This window comes from Ochlerotatus camptorhynchus, unplaced genomic scaffold (assembly GCF_037179485.1).
Source record: "Ochlerotatus camptorhynchus isolate MF236.1 unplaced genomic scaffold, CSIRO-AGI_Acam_v1.1 ptg000274l, whole genome shotgun sequence".
Classification (NCBI taxonomy): Eukaryota; Metazoa; Arthropoda; class Insecta; order Diptera; family Culicidae; genus Ochlerotatus; species Ochlerotatus camptorhynchus.
In genome coordinates, this window is record NW_027040763.1 from 484,586 (window position 1) to 509,150 (window position 24,565).

The 24,565-nt window shown below is 39.1% G+C and overlaps 1 protein-coding gene across 3 annotated transcripts; it reads left to right on the forward strand.

Moving 5' to 3' along the window:
* The first annotated feature begins 533 nt into the window (after positions 1 to 533).
* On the forward strand, positions 534 to 23,981 carry Ucp4A (Uncoupling protein 4A). Of its 3 annotated transcripts, none has more exons than XM_065227568.1 (5): positions 534 to 1,436; positions 20,308 to 20,564; positions 21,611 to 21,720; positions 21,795 to 22,280; positions 22,354 to 23,981. In XM_065227568.1, the coding sequence occupies exons 2-5, from the start codon at positions 20,367 to 20,369 to the stop codon at positions 22,526 to 22,528; spliced, it is 969 nt and encodes a 322-aa protein (XP_065083640.1). In that variant the 5' UTR covers positions 534 to 1,436; positions 20,308 to 20,366; the 3' UTR covers positions 22,529 to 23,981. The 3 variants fall into 3 exon arrangements, with proteins under 3 accessions (XP_065083640.1, XP_065083639.1, XP_065083638.1); XM_065227567.1 differs by lacking the exon at positions 534 to 1,436 and adding an exon at positions 1,676 to 1,995; XM_065227566.1 differs by lacking the exon at positions 534 to 1,436 and adding an exon at positions 20,121 to 20,241.
* Positions 23,982 to 24,565: the final 584 nt, after the last annotated feature.

Sequence of the window (24,565 nt, forward strand, 5' to 3'; positions counted from 1 at the left end):
AACGAGTGCAAGTGAATATTAAGTAAAAAGAACTTAAATTTTGGGTAGTATTTTTTCTCCGTGTACCCTACCGCCTCAGAGCTCCAAAAAAATCGTTTTTGCAACCCACTTCGGCAACGGCGACTGCGACTGCACGAAAACGGGAGCTGTCACAACTAAAGCCCTACAGTAAAAGTATGGACGTCTGTCAAAAGTTGTTCCAATCGAACCGTCAAAATGCACTGCTTTGCTCGATTGGAACCAATGAGCTGGATTACCGAGGTGAAGCAATCACTCACACAACCACTGTACGATACACGCAAGTACACGCAAGTAGTGACGTCACTACTTGCGTTTACGTTGATTTTTTGGTTTACTAATACAACCCTATTTCACGATCTGCTCCACCTCTCTCTGTACCTCATTGGATTGGAACAGCTTTTTTCAGTTTTGTGGTGACAGTCGTCCATACTTTTACTGTAGGGCTTTAGTCACAACGCGTCAGGTTTATGCAGCTCCGCGAAAATCGCATCAAGTCAGTCTCTTCGCGAAAGTGCATCCGAGTGGTTCGTCCCGTAAAGTGTTGTGTGTTGTTTATGTTTCCTGTCTCACGAACGACCAACATGTCCTTCTTCAGCCATTAGGAATTTCTGGCTGACAGAAAAATCAGTGCAATTATCACCAGTGCTTTGGATTCGGGACGGAATACTAGTCAGTGTGCAAGAAGGCAGGACCACATACAATGGCAATTAGCGAACAATACGTGCTGATTATCAATCTGAGGAAAAGTTTTCTGATAGACTTCTTTTAGGCCTTCCTGGAGCGTCCGTTTCTGTTCGAAATTATTATTTTGTTGGTTTTCAATTCCATCTTCCGGAAAGTGCGTGTCCGTGAGTGCAACCGATTGAGCCGTCGTTTGTAGGGGAAGTCTGGAATGAATCCCAAGGCCCCGTTTCAAACAGGTGGAAAACGATTGCTAGTGATAGCAGCACATACGCGTCCGGAGCGCAACAACGCTGATAGTCGATAGTTGTAAATGGTCTCAATTATGTAATCATGCTTCCTTGTCTCGACGCTTAAATGTGGAGAAGTAGCTATTTCCAAGCAGCACTCGTCGTGGACGACGTATCACACATTCAAGCTACAGTGCAATAGTGACACAACACGCCTATCATCGCTCACCAGTTCCATCAACTACTCATCCTGTCTATCTACCTGCCACAAACCACTTCGGCTTGGACATTGTCCCACTGAAACGGAAAGCGACCCAGTTTCGGTAGCCTACGGATTGCTTCTTTATGCTTGCGCCTAAAGGTGGTGTCTAGAAGCAGTGAAATTAATCAGCTGAATAGACACATTTATTTTGGATAGTTGAACCATCGATTAAGGCTCTTTGGAATCTGCGGAGATTTTTATTCAGAAACGTTGAATACATTCACCATTATCTACAACCACAGGTACGTGTAATTATCTCTACTGTTTTAAGTGATATTTATATTAGATAGCCAAAATTTTTGGGAGCTTGTTAGTCGATTGTCTTGCGACTTCAGCACTCAGACACAGGCAAGCGCATTACAAGTCCCACGATTGCCAATAAGCCGCTCCTAACCACTCGGCGATGCTGAAGGTGAAGGTTCTTTTTATTTATAAACAAGTTCCGCTTAATTCTCCTCTTCGATGTAATGAATTGAGTCAACCAACCAGCCAGGCGCAGTGTTGTACTAATCTATCTATCTATCTATTCGACTGAAAGGTGTTCTCCGTTGCTTTTCGAGTGCACTAAGAGCGATCCGCGATTAGTTACAATCGCGATTAGGATCGATGAACACCGAGTAAAGTCAGAAGCTCAATTCCGCTCAGATCGTGCGTGCTGGGGAAGTGTGTCGGAGTGATACGGGCGCGATAAACATCGTATTATAGAGTGTGCTCTCGTACTGCCTCTTTGTCATAAGGTCGTTGAAACTCTAAGTAGTGCGAGTAAAGGAGTGTGCTGGACAATGCAGACGACAAAGATATGTGAGTTTTAGAGCTGGGTCAATGGTTTAAAATTCACAATAATACCATGTAACATCAAATGCGGTAATTCGCGCAATACATTATTCAACAAAACATTGTATCATAGCTATTATAGCATTATAACATTGATGGCTATTATAGCAATCAAATTTTACAGTGAAAAGTAAAAGCGTAGTTTGTAGTTTGGTGCTATTATTAGAACGAGTTTTTGGCAACGAACAGAATGCATGTCCGCTATAAATACGAGAACGTGTTTCATTTCGGTGAATGGATGCAATTCCGAATGGGCAATTTAATGTTGGTCCGAGGCGATCTTTGGACTGTTTGATTATGTATATTTTGTTCGAAAATCGTGAACGCACCTTAATGATGCACTTTTCCGGGGTGGTCACTCAAATCGGGTGAACCTGAAATTACCTGGGAATCGAAACGAACCGAGAATTCTGTTAATTTATGTACTATTTTCCTCTGTTTTTATTTAAATTTGCTCAACCGGTGTATGCAAACTGATTTGTTCTTTTAAATTTGCCTTAGACCGTGATTAAACGTCTGTTAAACGCATGTTTAGAACTCATTTTGGGAACTTTTTCAATCAATTTTGACGAAATGAGTGGTGAATCGAGGTCGAGCGGTGAACGGACACCACACGGTATTTGCGAAAAATAAAGTTCAACCATTTTACTAAAAGTTAAGTTGTGTGATTTGGTAATCGATGTCCTACAAAATAATATTTGTTTGAATAAAGTAATTGCACTAATACATGGTGACCAGCAAATTCTGAATATCAATTTACCGTGTTATTCCCGGAATTTTTCAAGCCTTCCCGGTTTAAATCGAAGAGGTTAAATGGCTCATGACTACGACAGCAGAATTTATCCTGGGGACGTGCCCGGCGTAGTGCTCTGCATCCATGTCTCTCACGCTAAAGGTCGCGAGTTCAAATCTCATCCTGATCAAGTCCTAAAATGACCAAAAATGTGTCAAATGAATTGTCAAAAAACAGTTTTCCAGGATTTTCATTTTGTCTGCGCCCGAAATCTTCAACGTGAATCTATGGGTTTTAACTACCTTGATAATTCACTCAGAACTCTTTAAAAGATTTCCTGGTGGTGTTCTCAAAATTGCGCTGTAATTTTCATTATATTGCAGATCTTTAGAAAAATGTCCGTCCGATGCCTACCGTAGAGCTCTAACGCAGCTGTCAAAGTTTTACCGCATTGACAAATTTCAATTATTTTTGTTTATTTCCTAGCTGCGGTGGATCTTCGTCTTCTTAGGTAAATCCGTAAAACGGAAATAAATCTCTGAAAGAGCAATAATAGTCCCATACTTTTCTGCAGAATACTCCGAAAAATGCTTGCAACCTAAGATTCTCTTCGAATTTTTCTTCAGCAAGCTTCCTTCATAATTCTTCTTAGAATTGGGTTCTTTAATTAAAATATATCGGTTTATATAGGGAAAATGGCTCTAATGTTGGCCTATGGATCTAAGATTGGGCCCATCGCTAAAAATATGCTATTTATCAATTGTATCTAGATGAACGCGTCATTGGGGCGGTACTCATGGATATTTTTGGTTGATATTGAAAATTTAGTCGATTGCTGAATTTATGTATGGGCCCAAATTAGGGACACTTAGGCCGACATTACATACATTTCCCCTATATCATCTGAAAGAACTTCGTTTTCTGAGCACGATTTTTAAATCAAGATTTAAAGCAAAACAATAACTTCACTGTTTGACACTTAACTGACCAACTGACAGCTCGCTCCCATACAAAGTGACACCGAGGGGCGCTAATCAAGTGATTTTTGCAAATGTAATCGTACTTATTTAAAATAGTTTCAGTGTACCAAAATTGATGAAATTTTGGGTTTGGGTTCCATTTGTAATGCAGATTACGAATATGCATTTACCTCAATACCATTAAAGAACCCAATTATGCCCATACAATGCCCTTTTAAATGTTTTGAAATTCTGCTGAGAAGTAGTTCTCCTCTATTTTTTTCTGAAAGCTTCAAGCAATGCCCTTGGTATTATCTTCGGGATTTCACATCATCACATCACATCCAAGTAATCTAATACCATCATCTAATAGAGCAAACTTCCTTTATAGAATGGCACTGTTAGTTTGCGTGGGAGTGTTTTAATTCTAAGTAATTTTGTATTTAAAGCCATTGTTTACATTTGGCTGTTCCGCCTATTAAAAATTTTGGTTAAGAACTCTAAAGGGTGATACGGTCAAAATTTGGTCAAGGGAAAACGCGTGTAAATCGGTGAAATCGTTTATTTAAAAAATCAAATTAAATTTCTTTTTCAAGTTCAATTAGTATAAAATTCAGGAAAAATATTCAGTTAGGCTTCCGCTTTTCCAAATCCGAATTGCCGGGCCTTACGCTTGACCCCTGCCATCAGATTTTGTACAGCCACCTTGTCCACCTTCTTCGCCGCAGAAAGCCAGTTTGTCTTGAACTGCTGCTCGCCCTTAGCAGTTTTTTGGTCTTCTTTAGGTTCCGCTTGACAATAGCCCAGTATTTCTCAATTGGGTGGAGCTCTGGTGTGTTGGGAGGGTTCTTGTCCTTGGGAACCACCTGCACGTTGTTGGCGGCGTACCACTCCATGGCCTTTTTACCGTAATGGCAAGATGCCAAATCCGGCCAAAACAGTACGGAACAACCGTGTTTCTCCAGGAAAGGCAGCAGACGTTTATTCAAACACTCTTTCACGTAAATTTCTTGGTTGACAGTCCCGGAAGCTATGAAAATGCTGCTTTTGAAGCCACAGGTACAGATGGCTTGCCAAACTAGATATTTCTTTGCGAACTTTGACAGTTTCATGTGCTTGAAAACATCTGCTACCTTTCCCCTTCCTTTTGCCGTATACAACTCCTGTCCCGGAAGCTGCTTGTAGTCGGCTTTGACGTAGGTTTCGTCGTCCATTACCACGCAGTCAAATTTCGTCAGCATCGTCGTGTACAGCCTCCGGGATCGCGCTTTGGCCGTCGTATTTTGTTTATCATCGCGATTTGGAGTCACTACCTTCTTGTAAGTCGATAGTCCGGCTCGTTTTTTGGCTCGATGCACGGTTGTAGACGATACACCCAGCTTATTTGCGGCATCTCGGAGAGAGAGGTTAGGGTTTCGCTTGAAACTACCGGCAACTCTCTTTGTCGTCTCAGCGGCTTCCGGTTTTCGATTTCCCCCCGATCCAGACTTCCTGGCTGTCGACAAACGTTCCCCAAACACTTTAATTACATTTGTAATGGTTGATTTGGCAACTTTTAGCGATTTTGCCAACTTTGCGTGTGAGTAGCTCGGATTTTCGCGATGCGCTAGCAAAATTTTGATACGCTGCTCTTCTTGCTTGGACGGCATTTTGACAACTGAAGAGTGAATTCCAAAATCAACGTCAAGTTGATATTGACCAAATTTTGACCGTATAACCCTTTACTTGATATTTCTTTTAAAACATCATTGGGAATCGTAAACTCAAAATATAATATTCTTCAAAGAATTCCCTTAAAATTATATTTGGAACCCAATAAGCATAATCCCTGCACAAATGAGTTCTTTATAGGTATTGAAGTTATTGCATTTTCGTAATCTGCATTCCAAATGGAACCGAAATCCAATATTTCCTCAATTTTGGAACACTGGAACTGTTTTATATAAGTGTAATTGCATTAGCAAGTCTCACCATCTTAGCGCCTCTCTGTGTTACTTTGTAAGGGAGCGTGCTGTCAATTTTTTAGTTTTGTGTTAAAAAGTTAAGTGATTATTTTGCTTTATATCTTGATTTAAAAATCGAGATGGAAGTGTAAAAGGCCACCAACATTAGACTCGTTTGCGTTGCGTTGACGTAAATTTGACGGTTCGACAATACATTTAGCTGTCAATTTGCCACAACGCGTCAGATCTATAGTCGCTATAGATATAGTCTAGCGGATAGAATTTCGATTTAGCAAAAAGCGGAACAAATTCAATATATTGTAGATCAACAATTGAAAAGGTACTATCAACTTTTATAAACCAAACGTTGGTTATTCTTTCCTTGGTAATCGAATGGAAATTACCAGCACAGACAAACAGACATAACACTCACAATCACATTCATCGCAAATAATGTTTTAGTTGGGAATGAGCTTGCATTTGTCATGGTGGCGCCACTGAAGCATTGAGCAAGCCACCAAATTTTGAACTTATCAGTGATGCCAGTTCTTTTTCACCACATACCACATCTGACGAATACACATAAAAAAGTTGTTGAATATTACATCAAAAGTGCTGCATATAAGTCATTCCGTTCCTAATATTACGCTGTAAGATTAACACAGAATTCGAGAACAAATCATGTTGATGACTGTAACATTCTATCAACTTTTACCTCTTTTACCAGTTATTGATGTTCAATACTTCATCATGAATTTCATTGATTGATACATATTATATTTATTGCTGTACACACATTAAAGTGATGAGCAGTGGTAGAAAGGGTACTAATTAGTGATTCATTACCTCGTTTAAAAACTTTTTTCCAGCAAAAGAAAAAGCACACTAAACAAACAAAACAAATAAAAAAAAAGGGTTAGCTTCTGTGAATTTTTCTTACGGATCCGTATTTCTGCAGAATTCAATCAATTCTATAGATCTACGGAAAATTTAGTAGAACCGACATCACTGACTTCCATCTGTTTTGTTTTTATTCAACACAGCTGACGCGTTGACAGAACGAGGGAAAAGCAACTGGTGAAAAAATGGCATGGACGAGGGATGCTCTACCCAACAAACAATCGTCTATTGAAGAAACGACTGGTTGGCCATTTTATTCAACTGCATGCTTAATAGTACTTGTACTATTTTTAATAATAACTTCTGTTCAGGCTTTGTTCACACAAATCTGGAGAATTTATTCAACCACAACATTGAACACTACTGGTGTTGTATAATTATGTCGAGAAGCTTTTATCCGACTTATATGAGTTGTAACAGAGCTTATGCGATAAAATTTTTGATTATTCAGCGTTTATTAGACATCACTGCTTCCTCAAAACAGTGATGCTCTGTATACGCTTGATTCTCATGTGAAGTAACGTTTAATTGAACATTATTATACATTTAATTAAACTGTTATTCAAGGGAAAATTAACCCGAAAATAAGAGGGACGGGGGGACAGGGAAGGGTGGTTGTGTTTCTTAAGTGTATTGTATTTAATATTTCTGACGTGGCTTACACCACACCGATATGTATTAGAAAATTTATTAAATACTTATATATGTCGTTGTATGGGATTCGAACCAGGTACCTTCCGATCACCAGCCGCTTGCCTTGTCATCTGAGCTATCCTAGAATTCATCATATGGGCAACTCAATAATCTATAAAAGCTTGCATGAAAGTAAATACCTATCAGCACTCCCGATCGCAACTCTAGCTCCTTCAAGGCCCTGTGGGAATGATTAATTCATTCATCGTTGTTTTAAATGAGACCAATGTTGCCTCTTCACATCTTCAAGTCGAAAGAAAGGATGCTCGGTTACATTTTAAACTAGATTAATGCATTAATTATCGTGAGTCATGTGATCGATGATTACTATTTAAATAAATTATGTTCTACACAAATAAAAAAAGGGTTGAGCTTGGGATTGAACTCGTCATTCGTCGAACATGACGTGTAATTCACATCACGTAACATTTGAGTTTTTCTAAACGCAGATCAAAACGCAGTGATACATCTCGTTAATCGGACGTGAAGAGTTTTTTTTTTATAGTGTATAGTAACCGATAAATTTTTCAGAATTAAAGAACCCAATTTCCTTGTATTTTTTCCTAGAATTATACATATAGGTACTATTCACAGGATTCAAAAGCCTTAAAATTCTTCTCTTCTCAGAATTCTCGTTAGAACTCTCTTGAAAGTCTTCTGAGAACTTATTAACTTATTACTATAAATAATATTGATTTGAATTTGGCCAGTTCAGTTCAAGAGCCTTGAAAACATTCCAAGAACCAAAATCTTTTTCCTGGAAAAACCTGGATAAACATTAGGCAAATTTACCAATCACTGAGTTCCTGCACTTTATGTGCTTTATGAGTAAACTAAACTCAAATTTTGGTCGTTCTTATTCACCGTGTTGATAAAATGTCTAAATCTGCGATCGAGGCACAGTCTGAATGTCAATTCTTTTCCTTGGTCCGACGTTTCATTATGGGTTGTAATAATTTCGAGGATAACAGGAAAGAATTTCAGAGAAATATTCCAAGGGATTTTTGGGAAGCATTCTAATAGCGATATACTCTAACTTGGAAGTACCCATTAATCAGTATAGTTTAATAAATAATAAAAAAGAGTGATTATTTAGTTTAATGTCTTGTTCTATTTGCTGCATATTTTTTTCAGTATACCCTCTTATTGTTTTTAGAATTTAATCACTCATCAATTTTTCAAATAGATTTTTGTCGTTTCAATTTCAGATGTAAATTGCATGGGCCTTAAAACAAAATATTGAAAATGCTGGACTTAAGGAACAAATCTAGATAGAGCTGGAATTGGGGCGTAACAGCTTTTGTAAACAATGACTTCTCTCGGAAGTCATGGCTCGCCCTGGCAAATCGACAACATCATGGAGTAGAGGAAGACTTCTTCTACCCGATGGATATGTTGGTTTGTGTAGGCGTGCCTTGAATTCCGAGAAATCAACAAGAGAAGTCAATGTTTACAAAGGCTGTTATGCCCTAATTCTAGCTCTATCTAGAAATATTTGTAAAAACTGAAACTGTACTTTTCTTTTCCCGGGATTTAATTTTATTCAAAATTCTCATGCTTATTTGATTATGTATTATTTGATTAATTATGCTATATTCATTCAAAATGCTCTGAATTATTATCGAATTCTTCTAAAATTAACCAGAAAACACTCTGCGTAATAATTACCGTTGAATTCTTTCTGGTATTTCCTTGAAACCCCTTCTAAGAAATTGTTTGGAATCCGTCTTAGAATTCCCTTAAACCTATTCGGAGACTTTGATTTCATTGAAATTCTTTTCAAAATTTTCTTTTAACTCTATTCAAAACAGCATAAATCTTTCGAAATTTTGAATTATTTAGGAACCCCTTGGAGTATTTTGAAGAATTTCTTTTTAATTATTGCCAATTTTGTTGCAATTAATTTTGTTGGAGCTCTTTGATGAATATTTCACACTAGGGTTGAAATTATCGCCAGAACACTCTTAGAACTCTGTGTCTTGTTGAATTCTCACCATAATTATCTAGGGATTCTTCAAAAATTACCTAATAATTTAATTTAGAACTTGCAATCTTCTCCACAGAAATCCCTCCAAATTCTTCTAACAATTTCTATGGACTTCATGTCAGAATAATTCTGGATTTTTGCTCAGAACTTCTCCTTTGAAAACTAGGTGGGAATCCTCCTTAATAGTTGTTTGAAATCAACAAAACAGCCCGACATTTGTGATCGGGATTTAAGACCATATGAGAGTTTAAAGTAGAACTCCAAGTCAATTGTGGGAAGAGTTCCAAGGTAATTGTGAGAATAGCTCTAGGAGCTATTAACCTTCTCGTAGAACTTCTGTTTGCTGTTAAAGACACTATTGACGGAATCCATTTACGTGTAGCCTAGTTAAATAGCAGCTATACATCAAAAATAGACGTCACATTTAAGTGTTAATAGAAATTAATTTGCAATTTTTTTCTTTGCTCACAGAAATCAAGACTTGAAAGCGTTAAACCTTCTTAAACTCCGAAGTTTTAATGCTGAGAAAATAACAATAATAAACTAAACACTATGTCAATTCAATGCGCGTGATTTTTTTTAACGTTGATCGAACTATCCATTGATGTTTCCCTTAGTGTTTTTTTTTACGTTTGACAAGCCAGCCGAGTTCCTTGTATGACCTTCACGTCGAATGAGAACGACCCAAAATTGAGTTTAGTTTTCTGTACAAATCACATAAAGTGCAGGAACTCAGCGGTGAGTAATTTAGCCTCATGTTTTTCCAGGTTTGTTCAGGTAAACATACCCGGATATGAGAAAAGTAACGATTGAATTCACTCAGTGTATTGGTACTACTCCTAGACTGAGTAAAATTTTCGTCAATTTTCCTCGTTTACCGGCAGATTTTTGAGGTTTCCCACAGTTTTCTTTGTTCCTGCACACAGCGGTGCCGGTGGTGTAGTAGTAAGCGTGATTGTCTCTCACCCCAGCAGGCCTGGGTTCAATCCCAGTCAGCGCCGCCGGGATGTTCTGAGGCATAACATCTCTAACCACGCCTTCCTTCGGAAAGGGAAGTAAAGCCGTTGGTCCCCGGTTCATGAGTTGAAGGGTTGATAGGTAGGGTCCAGGTGTGGGAGCTGCCTCCCTTCCTGCACTTTTGGCGATTATAAGTGAACTAAACTCAAATTTGGGTCGTTCTCATTGGCCGTGTAGTTCTCCACATTACCCTCGTTGTTCCCTTAAGGGGGTATTCCCGATCTTTTTTTTCAAAAAATCAAATTTTTTTTTCACGTTTTTTTGTACTTTAGACTATATACTTTCATCCCCCCAAGCCGTTTTCCGATCAGCGAATTCGGTGTCCAGGCATAGCTGACTAATGGTAAGAACCCCCAAAATGGTTTTAACTAAAGTCAAAACTTTAAACGCGTTTTTCTCGAAACCACATTTTTTTATCGGGCGAAGATTTTTCTCAGAAACTATAAGAGATATTGACTTGAATCTTTGCGCATTTTGTTCCTTCCTTTTGAAGCTTCTCCCACTTTCAGCCAAAAATATTAACATTTAACATTGTTTGAAGCACCTTAAAGCTGCAAAAAAGCGGGCTAAAAATCGCCTGTTTTTTCATATGGCCGCCATTTTGTTAATTTGCAAGATTTTTTGCTGCCAACGGGAGAAGCTCCAGAGAATCTTATGCAGATTATTAATTTCATCACGAAATCTGTTTCAGATGAAGCCGTTCCAGAGAAAAGTCTTCGCCCGTCCAGGCGTTTGCGGCGAACAGGGGTCTGTTTGCCGCCATTTTGTGACGTCAATAATGTCTTTTTTTATGTCGAAAAAAATTTATTTGTAAACTTTAATGTTCAATAAACAAGAATTCCAAAGAGTTAGGCGCATTACTATTCATTTTCCTTGAAAAAAAAAATAATTGAAAAACAGGCCGAAAAAAGGCAAAAGATTGGGAATACCCCCTTAAGTGATATTCAGACTTCAACCCTATACAACGGATCGATAATCGCCGTCCTTCGGATATTGACAGCATCAAATTTTATGTTTCGTGTCGGCGATTTTCTATATCGATGTTGAACCGGTATGCATGTCCTGCCAATAATTGGTAAGCAACTTTTTCAGTTTTATCGTATCAATTGCGGACGAAGCATGATAATGAATATTTTATCAGGGAACAACCGTCCTTGAAGCGCATCAGTACATCCTTGCTCGTTTCTATGTTCTTACTTGGCTAGTTTCTATTCAGGTACACATAATGTTTTTTTTTAACATTCCAGCAGAACTCTCGTATTCAAATTGAACCTGTTTACACCTCCACTCAACGAGACAAACAAATTATTCCAGGTAGTGTGGGTAGGAGGTTCTTTGCTACATGGCCTTAGTTTCCGTTGCTCGTGGTTCTTCCACTAGGTCAAATCAATTGCATCAGCGCGGTTTCGTAGTTGTCGTCGTGTGGTGAATTGACGCAAATCTGATGCTCAGTATACCAATAAATGTCGACATACACAGCCACCTCTACTGTTGCCCATATATTTACGATTGTAGCAGTCTTCGGGGATTGTGCGAAAAACAAGAGGCTCGTCTCGACCGCGTGTTCCACTCCCGTGCGTCATTAAAGCATTATCGGTTTGTTTGTTTTTGGTCGAATTTGTTGAGGCGCAAATTATTCGAACGGCAAACGAACAAACGTTGGTGGCAGATATGCCAGAATTATTTTTCGAATATCGGTATCATCGTTCAGAGAAATCGGTACTTATCGGTAATGCGATTCATGTTCTAAAAAAGGAGCGTGTATGATTATGATGGGCATCATAATGAAAAACAAAAAGCCGTGTATATCTGAAAAAAAAACACTTTTTGACTAGACTATTGATTTATCACTTCCTTACAGTTAAAAGAACAAATTGTTGTTGTTCTATTCTACCATTTTTTCGATTTTGTTGATTGTTTTACTTATGTGGACACCCTGGTGTCCTTAGCGGTTGATGCGATTAAAAAGATCGCATGGTACGAAGTTCAAAAATCGCAAAAATCTGGCAACGCATCGGAGCTGGAGACAACCGAAAATAAATCTCTCAATTATCACTTTGCCGTTGTTGTCATGCCATCGACGGGGTGAAGTTGATGCTGTCGAGGGTTTAAATAGTCAGATAAGTCGGTGAGTGAGTGATATTGGCGCGTTCGTTCAGCATCGCATGATTTGTTGATTGGCTGATTATCGTTTGCACATGCGATACCCTATCAAGGAGAACATGTATAATAAAATAGTGGAGGCCGAGGACGAATTCAACCTCCTGATTCTAATTATAGAATGTTAAATTGTCGTGGAAACAGTTTTGCCATTGATAGCTCTAGGTAATCGATTCCTTCCAGAGGTCATAATTCTATGTAATTTGGAGCTATTCAATGGGCACTTAAGGTGAAGTGTCCACAAATGGTCGTCATGATGATTGATAAATCCTATCACTTCAAGTTTTGCAGTGCAGCAAACGTGGCGTTCTAGTTTCATTGTTGTATGTTTTGTGAGAGTCGCTATTTGTGCTCTTAAAATTTCGAGGTGATAATGCTAATCAGAAACAAGGATTCCACAGCGATTCACCTTAACCCTACAAATACCCTGGTGCAGATAGCATTAGCATTAGCATTATTGACCGCCCACGGTTGCTACTCTGTTATTACCAGATCAGCTGCAATTACACAGAGAACCAACAGATGATGTTTGGGATTAACATTCATCCTCAATGTGTAAAAACTGAAGATCTAATATTTAGCAATACCAGCGCCGGCCGTGTCCGAATGCAGGTCCAATAGGGAATGGGAAGGAATGTGTTGACGTGATACTCGCTGTGAAGGAAACCGAGAAATCCTCTGCGCTTCCACGCCCAACTGCGAAACACGTTCAGACGCACTTTTGGTACACTTTCGATATCAATTTCGTACGAAAACACTTATTTTTTGCAAAAATAGTTGCAAGCGAACCAACATCAACACCGATCGTACCGAGCTCTTTCACGCACATTATCACTCGCGATGCCACTTATTTCTGGTCCGGGAGAAAAAATCAAACAACGCAGGCATCTCTTCTGATGCTTGCAAACAAACATGATGAATCACGTTTTCTTTCTCGATCACAAATACCCTGGTGCAGATAGCATATACATATCCCATCTTTCTCCAGACATGATTTGATTATTTTAACATGTGCCGAGAAATATGATTAACAGATAATAATAAGCAAAGATATCAATAAGGAAAGATCTTCATACCCATAAGTCTTAAGTTCTTTTCTTCTAAAATGCTTGGAATGTATCATCGATCATAAAATGTTAATTTATACAGTGGCGTCACCTTAACCTCAACCTACGTGTTCAACAACTCTTAAAACATAAACAAATAAAACAATATTGGTTTCAATCCGGGACGGGACTTGACAATCGAGCTTCTCACTCTTCTTAACACTCCGAATACGATGCCTCCGAAAAACCTGTAACGGCAAGTTTGCAATGGCATAACTTAGCCATTTCTTGATGAATTTCAAAAATTGTGATATCTCTAGAATTCCTAGGGTCTGTAGATTATTTTGATTGTAAAAAGATTACAAGATTACGTCTACTTTATTCAAAAGCGAAAAGAGTCGTTACACGTTTTTTTAAAGGAGTGTTTATGGGTTTTGCAAGTGGCCTAAGATTCATAAATTAGATTAATGGGTATAAATGTTCATAATTAGCCACAATACAGTCATGGTTCCTATATACGGATCCTGGAGACAACGGAACGGTCCTCCGGAAGATTCGGAACATCCGTAAAATTGGTCAATCCACGAAACTGATCCTAGAGCTCCGCGGTTTTTTAAAACATTAGGAACTGTGATATAAGAAAGAATTTAGGGTCGTGAAATAAACATGGTCCCGGATGGTCATGGGAGCGTGCTCAGGTAGATCCGAAACATCTGTAAAAGTGGCCAATCCATGAAACTGATTCTAGAGCTCCGCGGTTTTTTCGAAAACACTAGTAACTGTGATATAAGAAATAATTTAGGGTCGTGAAATAAACATGGTCCCGGATGGCCATGACTCGTGAGACCGTCCTCCGGAAATTCCGAAAGATTCTTAAAAGTTGTCCATCCATGAAACTGATCCTAGAGCTCCGCAGTTTTTTCGAAAACCCATGGAACTGTAACATAAGAAAGAATTTGGGGTCGTGATATAAGCATGGACCCGGATGGCTATGGAACCGTCCTTCGGAATATTCCGAGCATCGGTAAAATTGGTTCATCCATGAAACTGATTCTAGAGCTCAGCAGTTTTTCTAATCTCTTGGAACTGTGATATAAGAAAAAATTGGGTCGTGACCTAAACATGGACCTGGATGGGCATGAGACCGTCCTCTGGAAGATCTGGAACATCCTTAAAAGTGGAAAATCCATTAAACTGATCCTAGAGCTCCGCAGTTTATTTCAAAAATATTAGGAACTGTGTTATAAGAATGAATTTGGTGTCGTGACATAACCATGAACCTGGATGGCCATTGGACCGTCATTCGGAAGATCCGGAGACATGTTTATGGCATGACCCCAAATTCTTTCTTATATCACTGTTCCTAATGCTTTCGAAAAAACCGCGGAGCTCTAGGATCAGTTTCATGGATTGACCATTTTTAAGGATGTTCCTGATCTTCCGAAGGATGGTCCCATGGCCTTCTAGGTACATGTTTATGTCATGACCCCCAATTAATTTATATATGACAGTTCCAAGTGTTTTCGAAAAAAAAAATGTGGAGGAACAGTTTCATAGATTGAACACTTTTACGGATGTTCCGGATCTTCCGGATCTTCCGGAGGACAATCCGATGGCCATCTGGGACCATGTTTGTGTCATGAACCCAAATTCTTGCTTATATAAAAGTTCCTAATGTTTTCAAAAAAAAAAACCGCGGAGTTTTAGGATCAGGTTTGTGGATAGAACACTTTTAAGGATGTTCCGGATCTTCCGAGGACCGTTCCGTTATCTCCAGGTTCCATATATAAGAACCATGACTGTATTCTGGCTGATTATGAACATTTGTTCCCATTAATCTAAATTATGGATCTTAAGCCACTTGCAAAACCCATAAAAACACCTTAAAAAAACGGGTAACGACTCTTTTCGCTTTTGAAAAAAGTAGACGACCCAGAATCTTTCTGCAATTAAAATAATCTACAGAGTCTAGGAATTCTAGAGGTACGGTTTTTTTTTAAATTCGATAAGAAATGGCTAAGTTTTGTCGTTGCGAACTTGCTGTTACACGTTTTTCGTAGGCTTCGTCGGCGTAAAGTATTTTACCCACCGTATTCGGAGTGTTTAGAACTTCTTGGCGAATTTCGAAATCTTCTGTGTCCGTAGGTTCTCGGGAACATCACACTTACCCTTGGCAGCAGTGTTGCCAGTATTCCAGATTTATCTGGATTTTCCAGATTTTTGATCGTCTTGCCAGATACACAGACAGACCACGTATATTTTCAGATTTTTTAAATATGTTCCAGATTTTCCCAGATTTGTTAAACATGTTGCTTTAAAAATATCACTGCAATTGATTTACCCTCTAATAAAAAATAAAAAGCCAAACTTGCTACTCTAATTAATAAAGGCCATCAACGTTGGACATTATTGGAATTTTAAGGTACTTCTGAAAATAGTTCACAATTAAGTGAGAGGCGAATTCTTTGTGAAATCAAAGGAGAATTTCAAGCTACTTTTGAGTAGAGCTACATCCATCTTTGTGGGCTTCGGGGTCGTGCGGCGTCACCCATTATTTAGGCGTATTGTGAGTGCCACGAAGTTGAGGGTTCGATTCCCGCTCCAGCCGGTGCAAATTTTGGTAATCTGAAAATTTCCCTACTGTTCTAATGGGTGTGGTGTGTTGTCCGTTGTCTAGTGTTAAATATTCAGTCCGGGCAACCTCTGGTTGAAGACGGTGTCAATTTTCTTGTCAACTATGATGACAATTGCATGTAGATTTTGTCAAGAAAGGAAATACAATCCGAAAGAGAAATCATAGAAAATTCTTATGATGAAACTTAAGGAGTATGCTGATACGAATCGTGCGAATAATTTCAATGGTATCCTGTCCAATATTTCTATGGAGATTAATTTTAATAAAATTTTAAGCGCAAATTCGGGGAGACTTTCAAAACCATTTTGGCAAAGTACTTGAGTACTTAGGTAATATTGAAAAGGATTTCAAAACAATTCTGACCTTACCTGCAAAGCAGATTGAAGGGAATTATCGGATAAGTCTGAAAAGAGTGTGACGGTCATTCTAAAGAGTGTACCAAGGAAATTGTTAAGAATATTTTAAGAATTTCATAGAGAAAAATGGACACAAAATTGAGCCAATTCTTGGGAATTATTACCAATTTGATGGAGCTGTGGAATTGGAGAGTGATTTATAAGATTTCAAGAGGTAATGCTAAGAACTCTTAGAATGTTACTGGAAAAGTTTAGATATTTTCAAGATTATTTTAGGGGAATATAGAAAAGAAATATGATGGAATTCTAGGATGATTCAAATTGAACTAAAAAAAGGCGAACAGTCGAGTTACCCGTAGTTTATGTAAACTGTGTGTGAGTTCCACGATGTTAGGCTTTGATTCAGTCCGGTGAATTTTGCTTCAAAATAAAATTGCCTTCTGGTCTGCTGGATGTTGTGTGTTGTATGATGTCAAGAATTAAACTGTAAATCTGATCAACCTCAGAGTAATATTAGAATTATTTAGAACTAATAAAATCTTTAAATTATGGTGCTGTTTCAAATAGTAAGAACTACATCGACTATTAGTTCCAAAAATCCATCCCTTCAAATTTCCTTGATTCTTTGCTTCTCATTCTTTTTAAAAAAGTTATAGTTTAAAAAACAATTCTAACCACATTTTCTGCTGTTTTTACCCACATTTAACTCAATTTTTGAAATGCTGCGTAATGGATATTTGAACTTTTTGGGCACACCGTGTCAATGCTTTTCAACTTTTGAATGATTTTAGCAATGCTAACAAGTTATTTGCTTTATATAATTTATTTAAACATGTAATTTATAACCATTCTAGTACTTTAAATAAATTCCAGATGATCATACTGACCTATTTTTACGGGAGATTGGCACATCACTTTGATTTCAATAGCATTATGTAAAAAAGAGGATTTTTTGGGGCATTCCAGATTTTTCCAGATTTTTCTGAAAATGACCTGGCAACGCTGCTTGGCAGTCACATACAGGTTTCCTGGAATCTGGTTGAAGTCCATCTTCACATATGTCGCGTCATCCATTACGCAGCAGTGTGGTTTCGTTAACTTCTGGTCGTACATCTTCCGGGCACGGCTTTTTGCGACCGTATTCTGTTTCTCGTCACGGTTTGGGGACTTCTGAACCTTAAACGTACGTAGTCCAGCTCGAGTTTTGGTATTCTGCACGAAAGTCTTGCTCACATGCAACTTTTTAGCCACATCTCGAACTGAGGCGTTCAGTTTCCGTTTAAAGACCCTAACCACGCGTTTGTGATCGTTCTCATTTACCTGACGGCTGATTTTCCGGATCTTCGCTTCCGATCAACAGTCAGACGTTCTTCGAACCGTTTTATGATACCAGACACCGTGGACTTGAAGTTTTTGCGATGGCACGATGCGACAGATCCTTATTCTCAAAGTACTGGTGCAAAACTTTTTCGCGCACGCACTGTTCTTTCATCGCCATTTTGAAAACTTTTGCGCACCTGATGAAATCATCTCACAGAGTGTAAACAATACACATTAAACTATGCATACGCAAAATAATTTTACCCAACGGATCTTAAGTTAGAGCAATTTGAGTGTGTGCGGATTTTAAACGGTACACCCTTTAGGAATTCTCCTTGATGATTTTTTTCACAACTCCCACCGAATTATCTAGGATTTGAATTCAGAACTTTCTTTCTACTTCCCAGAAATTGATTGAAATTCATCGCACAATTCCTTAGAGAATCCTCTCCGAATTAGCTTGGAATCCTTGCCAGAACTCCATTAGGATGTTTACCAGAATTTTCGAGTATTAGTACAAGACACTGAAAAAGTCTGCACAATGTAGACGAAATACGCGTAAAGAAAATAAGGTAGTGGAATTAAATATAAATTACTAATCCTTCTCTCTCTCTCTCTCTCTCTCTCTTTATACATAAAACCTGTCAATTTCGCTTTAAGACAGTGACAATCAGCGATTTTATGACTCATGAGCGTTAACTCAGAGTGAAGCAGCTTTTAAAATCTCTCCGAGTGAATGAAACTGTCATTTATCATAACATTATAAAAGTACGTCTTAAATCAGGGTTCATGAAGTGCTGAAAGAAACTGAAAGGTATGTTCCAGCTGTGATGACTTTTCTCAACGAATGTGGCTGGTAATTATGGGCAAGAGAGAAAAAATTAACGACGATGTTTTATAGTGAGATATATACAATGGGTTATCACATATCTAATGGATGAAATCCATGTGAATTTCACATAGCTTTTCTGTGATCACATAGCAGCAAATCCCACCACAAAATCACATGAATATTATGAGGTCGATGAAATTCATATGAAAAATCACATACAATTAATGTGATTGCATAAAGGTTATGTGTAATTCAGATGAATTCCATTAATTTTGATTATGGATGAAAATCATGTGCGTCTCCAATGGAAGGTACATGAAAACTTTTTTCGGTGTATAGCTATAGCCGTTGTATCCTGCACGGTAAGAAAAAAGGACCCAACGGAAAGTTCACTTTTACCTACTTTTGACTAGTTTGTCTCCTTTTCTCCTTCTAATGTTGTCAAAAACGGAGAAGCAAAACTACCCAACAGGAGTGGTAAAGTGTGGGAACCCAACGTTGAGTATAATCATATTTACCCACTGTTGGGTATAACTAACTTACTTTTGGTTAAAAAGCCAGTGGAAAATTCCATACGAACAGCACGCAAGTAAATGAAAATTACTTTAACCCGCTTTACCTACGTTTGGGTTCCTGTACTATAGTGCCGAGATGAGTGAAAATGTGTCACTTACAGCATGTAGCGCTATGGCGATATGACTCATGAACTTCTACCAACTATGAATATTACAATTCTACCCAAATCAGTAAACTTGTTCAATAAATGCATGAGCATAATGTTGGCAATCTTCCCATCGCCTCGGAATCTTGAAGTCAACTGATCGTGCCACAAATACCCCCAGATGGACGACTCATAATCCTGCCTATAGGAAAGGGAGTTTAGATGATATATTTAGCTTGACTCGTTGCAGAGCATACCGCTTGAGACGAGATGCACACAGAAATGGGGCTTGTGCCGATAATGTTGGTGCATCACAGAAGAAAATTGCATTTTATTCCAAACCCATCCGATCTCGCCTCGCAAATCTACTGTGTAGTAAACAAACCGTGATGGCTTTCCTCGTGTCGCAAGCCGTGAAAGTGTCTTTTTTTTTATAGAACACGTGTGTTTGCTTTCTTCGATTCAGTGTCCCGCTAGACAGGAAAGATCGGTGATTGGAAACTTAATTGAAACCTGCATTCCCATGAACGGTCGTTGCCATTCGTTCTAGAGTGGCTCACTGCAACTGCAACTCGTGTCGTAGCTCAATCGGGCCCATCTCTTATCAAGAGAGGCAAATTCAAATATAAATCAATCAACTCGGGTCCATCAAATTCGTCTCGTACTCTTTCTCTGACTCTGACAACGACCGCGTGGCTTCGTGAGTTCGTGACTGTCCATCATCATCATCATCATCATCGCGGACGGACGCGCGCGCCCGGTCGCTAGAGCTCTATCAGCAGTTCCCATTCTCGGCTCGTCATCAGCTGTTTTGTAGGCCCTCTCATCCGCTGTCGCTTCCAGAAGTCGTCGCCGTCAGTCAGTCGTGATAATGAATTCCCCTCGTTAAGGTTAACGAAGAGCTTTGTTGCTTTTGGCTAACGTCGCAATTCTTGGCATGGTTTCGTTGTCTGATAGTCCTGAAACAAATTGTACTCTGCATAAACCTTACTATATTTCCTCAATAGTCCTAACCGATTCCTATTGTTCGATTTCAGCCGAGAAACCCGTTCCGGAAGTTGGAAGCAGCAGCAGTAGTAGCACACCAACCGAGACGATGCAGCAAACCACAACCCGGACCGAGATGCGCCCGGTCAAGTATCACTATGCGGACTCATTTTGGTGTACCTATCTGATTTCGGTGTTCGCGGCCAGCATAGCCGAAACGGTCACGTACCCACTGGATCTCACCAAAACCCGACTGCAGATACAGGGCGAAGGGGCAGCCGTTTCGGCCGGCGGCGCGATCAAGAAGGTTCGTATGGTTGGTTGTGATCGTGTGTATTATACAATTGAGTCTTGCAACCGAACGTGAAGAGACGTTATCAGCGTTAGACAGCCCCGTAGTCAGAGGGGTGTGTAGGGACCATACCCCCAATTGCAGTGAAACAATCTGTGCTTTATGGATTTGTGATTATTGAGTGCAATTTAACTTAGGTCCTCGGTCCTCGGTAGTCGTGTGAGTGAAATGTCGCTATTAAAACGAATATACCGAATTGCCAGGGGCGGTATTTATTCTACGATGAAAAACATAGTATTAGCGATGTCAGAAGCGACAAAGAAGAAAAGATTTCGTAAAAGTGATAAGTTGAACGCAATTATTTTTAATCTAATCAATGGGTTGTTTTGTATTCAAAAACAAAACAAAAAGTTGATGACATTTTGAGACCTGAACAATACAGCAATCGGGTGTTTCCTACTAAGATAAACATAAAAATTAAATGTAAATCTTCGAGAGATCTTATAACAGTTGATCGTTTTTTTTTTCTTTTCATTCGAAGGGCCCAAGTGGTCCTCAAGTCCCCGTACACAGCAAATTTACTTTGAAAACAATCGCCAACCTTATATCCTACTGATCACGTGTACCTATCGCTACCGAGTATCAGTAGATAGCTAACCATCATTACCATTAGTCCAATACTGCTTCCACTGTAATAGGCATACCAGTATAGTATAATTGGTAAATGGTCTAGTCTATAAATCAGCCACTTTCTCTTTCGTTAAGAAACTCAGCTAACACAACATTCCCTGTTGTGTTTGAAATTTTGGTCGCAAGATAAGAACCTCCTTTATCAAACTATGTGGCAAAAATAGCAAGAAATCTGTTCTGCATAGCCGTGTGACTATCAAAAGACAAAGTCGATGAAGAGAATCGATCAATTCAAGCAGGACATTTTGAAAAATGTTCATTTTGATATGTAAAGATTCCACACCAACATTTTCATTGAATATTCAACTATTATTACCTATATTGCACATTTCTGAGCCACCAGTGACACTTTTGTTTCTTGAATTTTGCAGCTCAAATACCGCGGTATGCTAGCGACCGCTAGTGGTATTGTTCGCGAAGAAGGAGCCCTGAAGCTATGGCAAGGCGTCACACCGGCTCTCTACCGTCACATTGTTTACAGGTGAGTGCAAAAATGTGGCCCCGGTGTTTATCAATCTAATCAGCAAAATCGTGCTTTTTTTTCCCTTTGCCCAGTGGAGTCCGCATCGTTACGTACGATGGTCTGAGAAAGAAACTTCGCAATGGTAACAATGACTTTGTACTGTGGCAATCGGCTCTGGCCGGAGTCGGAGCTGGTGGTTTGGCCCAATGGCTTGCATCGCCGGCCGATTTGGTTAAGGTACACATCCAGATGGAGGGCAAACGTCGCCTGATGGGAATGGAACCGCGTGTTCATAGTGCAGCTCATGCGTTCCGTGAGATTGTGAGCCGCGGCGGAATCTTGGGCCTGTGGAAAGGTAGCGTCCCGAACGTTCAACGTGCAGCGTTGGTCAATTTGGGAGACCTGACCACATACGATACTGTCAAGCGGTTCGTTATGAAAAAGACGGGTCTGCCGGATTGTCATTTGGTGCATATTATATCTTCAATTTGCGCGGGACTGGTTGCCGCCACTATGGGTACCCCGGCGGATGTCGTCAAGACAAGAATCATGAATCAACCTACGGATTTGAATGGAAAGTGAGTACCTGCTAGAATCGGATGGGATGAGGTAAAATGTATGAACGCCGTATTTTTCTTTCAAATATTTTAGGGGGCTTCTCTACAAAGGATCTCTAGATTGTCTCCAGCAAACCATTGGAAAGGAAGGTTTCTACGCTCTGTACAAGGGATTCCTTCCGGTTTGGATTCGTATGGCACCTTGGTCACTCACTTTCTGGCTTTCATTCGAACAAATTCGCTCTAGTCTGGGTGCTGGTGGTTACTAGGTGGTGATAGGCACACATCACTCGTTTGATAGGTTCTACAGTTAGTAAGTACAGTTTTTATTAACTTTTACGTGGTCTGCTCTTTCGTTGCTGCACATAATTAGGTTGCGATAGTAGGCACAAATGTACAGTTCTATTTCGCACAAATCAGAATTTGGCAGAACACTACTCCGTTCAACGACTCAACAATCCACAACAATAAAAAAGACAAGCAACAAAGCAAAATCACGTCGACTAGAGACGAGGGTACCATCTAAATTGTCAGCTTTTTAAGGGGCTATCATTTTGATCACATACATTGTTTTCGTTCTTCAACAGTTAGTCAGTTGCGAACAGTTCGGAACATTCGGACGAAAGAATCATTGTAGTTAAGAAAACATATCCTTTGCGTGAGACTATTTGCTCTATCGGAATCGTTCATTGGTTGAGGAGGGACTATAATTTTGATCTGTGATTTAGTCGATAGTAGCCACTAGGTTTAAGCATACATCCAACCAATTGAGTTCGATTGATTTTGGTACCGGATTTAGCTCACGCAGGTAAACAGCATCTTCTCATCGAAACTCCACTCATTTCATTCGAGGCAGCTCGATCATTGTCGTCGTCAAACCGGGGGGAGCTACCATTCAATGCGAAGCATCACACAAGACACAAATGCCTCAGGGATGCCTTTTTTAAACAGCCTATATCATCACTTTGGTACAATAGTATATCACCTTTATTTTCCTGAGTGCCATAGAATTCTCATAAAAAACTAGGCGACGATTATTGTTCATCCAGCATCCGACATTTCGAATAGATACCACCTTTGCGAAGAGACTTAACAAACGAATTCTGTTATCTTCAACTGTAACATTTTTTCTAACGTTTTTGATTAAGTATTAGACTTTACAGGGGAGTTTCTCTGCGTGAAACAAGTTATGGAGCGAAAGGAGAATATTCTGCAACTATGTAGACCGCCTTGTTCTATACACGATGATCCCCTATACTTTACATACATAGGATATATACTATAACCAACACGTGACAATACCAAATTTTATCATGTTACAATTCCTGAAGAATCCTACTTTATCGAACATTTTGTAGTTTCTATTCTCGTACACACGACTGTGACGAAACAGCCACAGGTGGCGCACATATTCTACGACCACAGACTGGACACGGAAAAAGTGCCGCATGTTGTTTTGTCCCCTACAAAAAACTATACAAGTTATACAACCTACAAATTACCAATCCCGAATTTGATTTAAGACAAGGTAGATGAAACAATCCGGTAGGGAACTTCTAGCTGTGCTGTAGAACATGGGGAAGACATACTACACTGTACTGAGAAAGGTTTGCCGCGTTGTTCGAAAAATGTATATGTATTGTCCTTTGGAGTTGAGAAACGAATGCTTAAATATGTAGGTGAGAAGTGTATTAGAATGAATAAACAATTTCGATAAGCTGACATCATTTGTTGTTTTCACGTGATCCGAAAAGTCCGATACTTTTGACTGGGCACCTAGTTTTTGATCAGGAGAAAAGCCTGTACCGATTACTTGCAGGTTTCGATTTCACCCTTTTGGTACTGTCTAGTGTGGCCGACCCACCTACATACTTTCTCAATTGTTTGATGATATTGACTCGGATGTAATCGATGGTGAAGCTCAGCAATTAATCATATTTTGTTGTTTTTGACATCATCCACATCCAGAGGGCCAGTCACTTTCGAATGTATGGGAATGGTAGGAAACCATTTGGAAATGCATGGAAATTTTCAGTTTTTATTCATTATCGTCTTTATGAGCAGTTTTAAAAGCACAAAAATTGTACGAGTACATTAATATGGTGATAAGGTAAAAACTCGTTAATTTGTTTACTTCTATGAAAGCATGTTTAGTCACAAATCGTGGATTTTCTGATATTCTCCATACTGCAAAAAATGATTTTCCTACCAATGAAGGGGCGACATCTCTCGGATCTTCAGTATAGCTACTACTCAAATCATATAATTAATTGAGATTCAGTGGTGCAACCGACTTTGCGGTGATA

Excerpts from the sequence above, each read along its gene's own strand:
- Ucp4A (XM_065227566.1), top strand. The coding sequence starts at position 20,208 with ATGGTTTCGTTGTCTGATAGTCCTGAAACAAATT. Across the intron at positions 20,565-21,610 it reads CCGGCGGCGCGATCAAGAAG|CTCAAATACCGCGGTATGCT; the intron begins GTTCGTATGGTT and ends TGAATTTTGCAG. Across the intron at positions 21,721-21,794 it reads TACCGTCACATTGTTTACAG|TGGAGTCCGCATCGTTACGT; the intron begins GTGAGTGCAAAA and ends CCCTTTGCCCAG.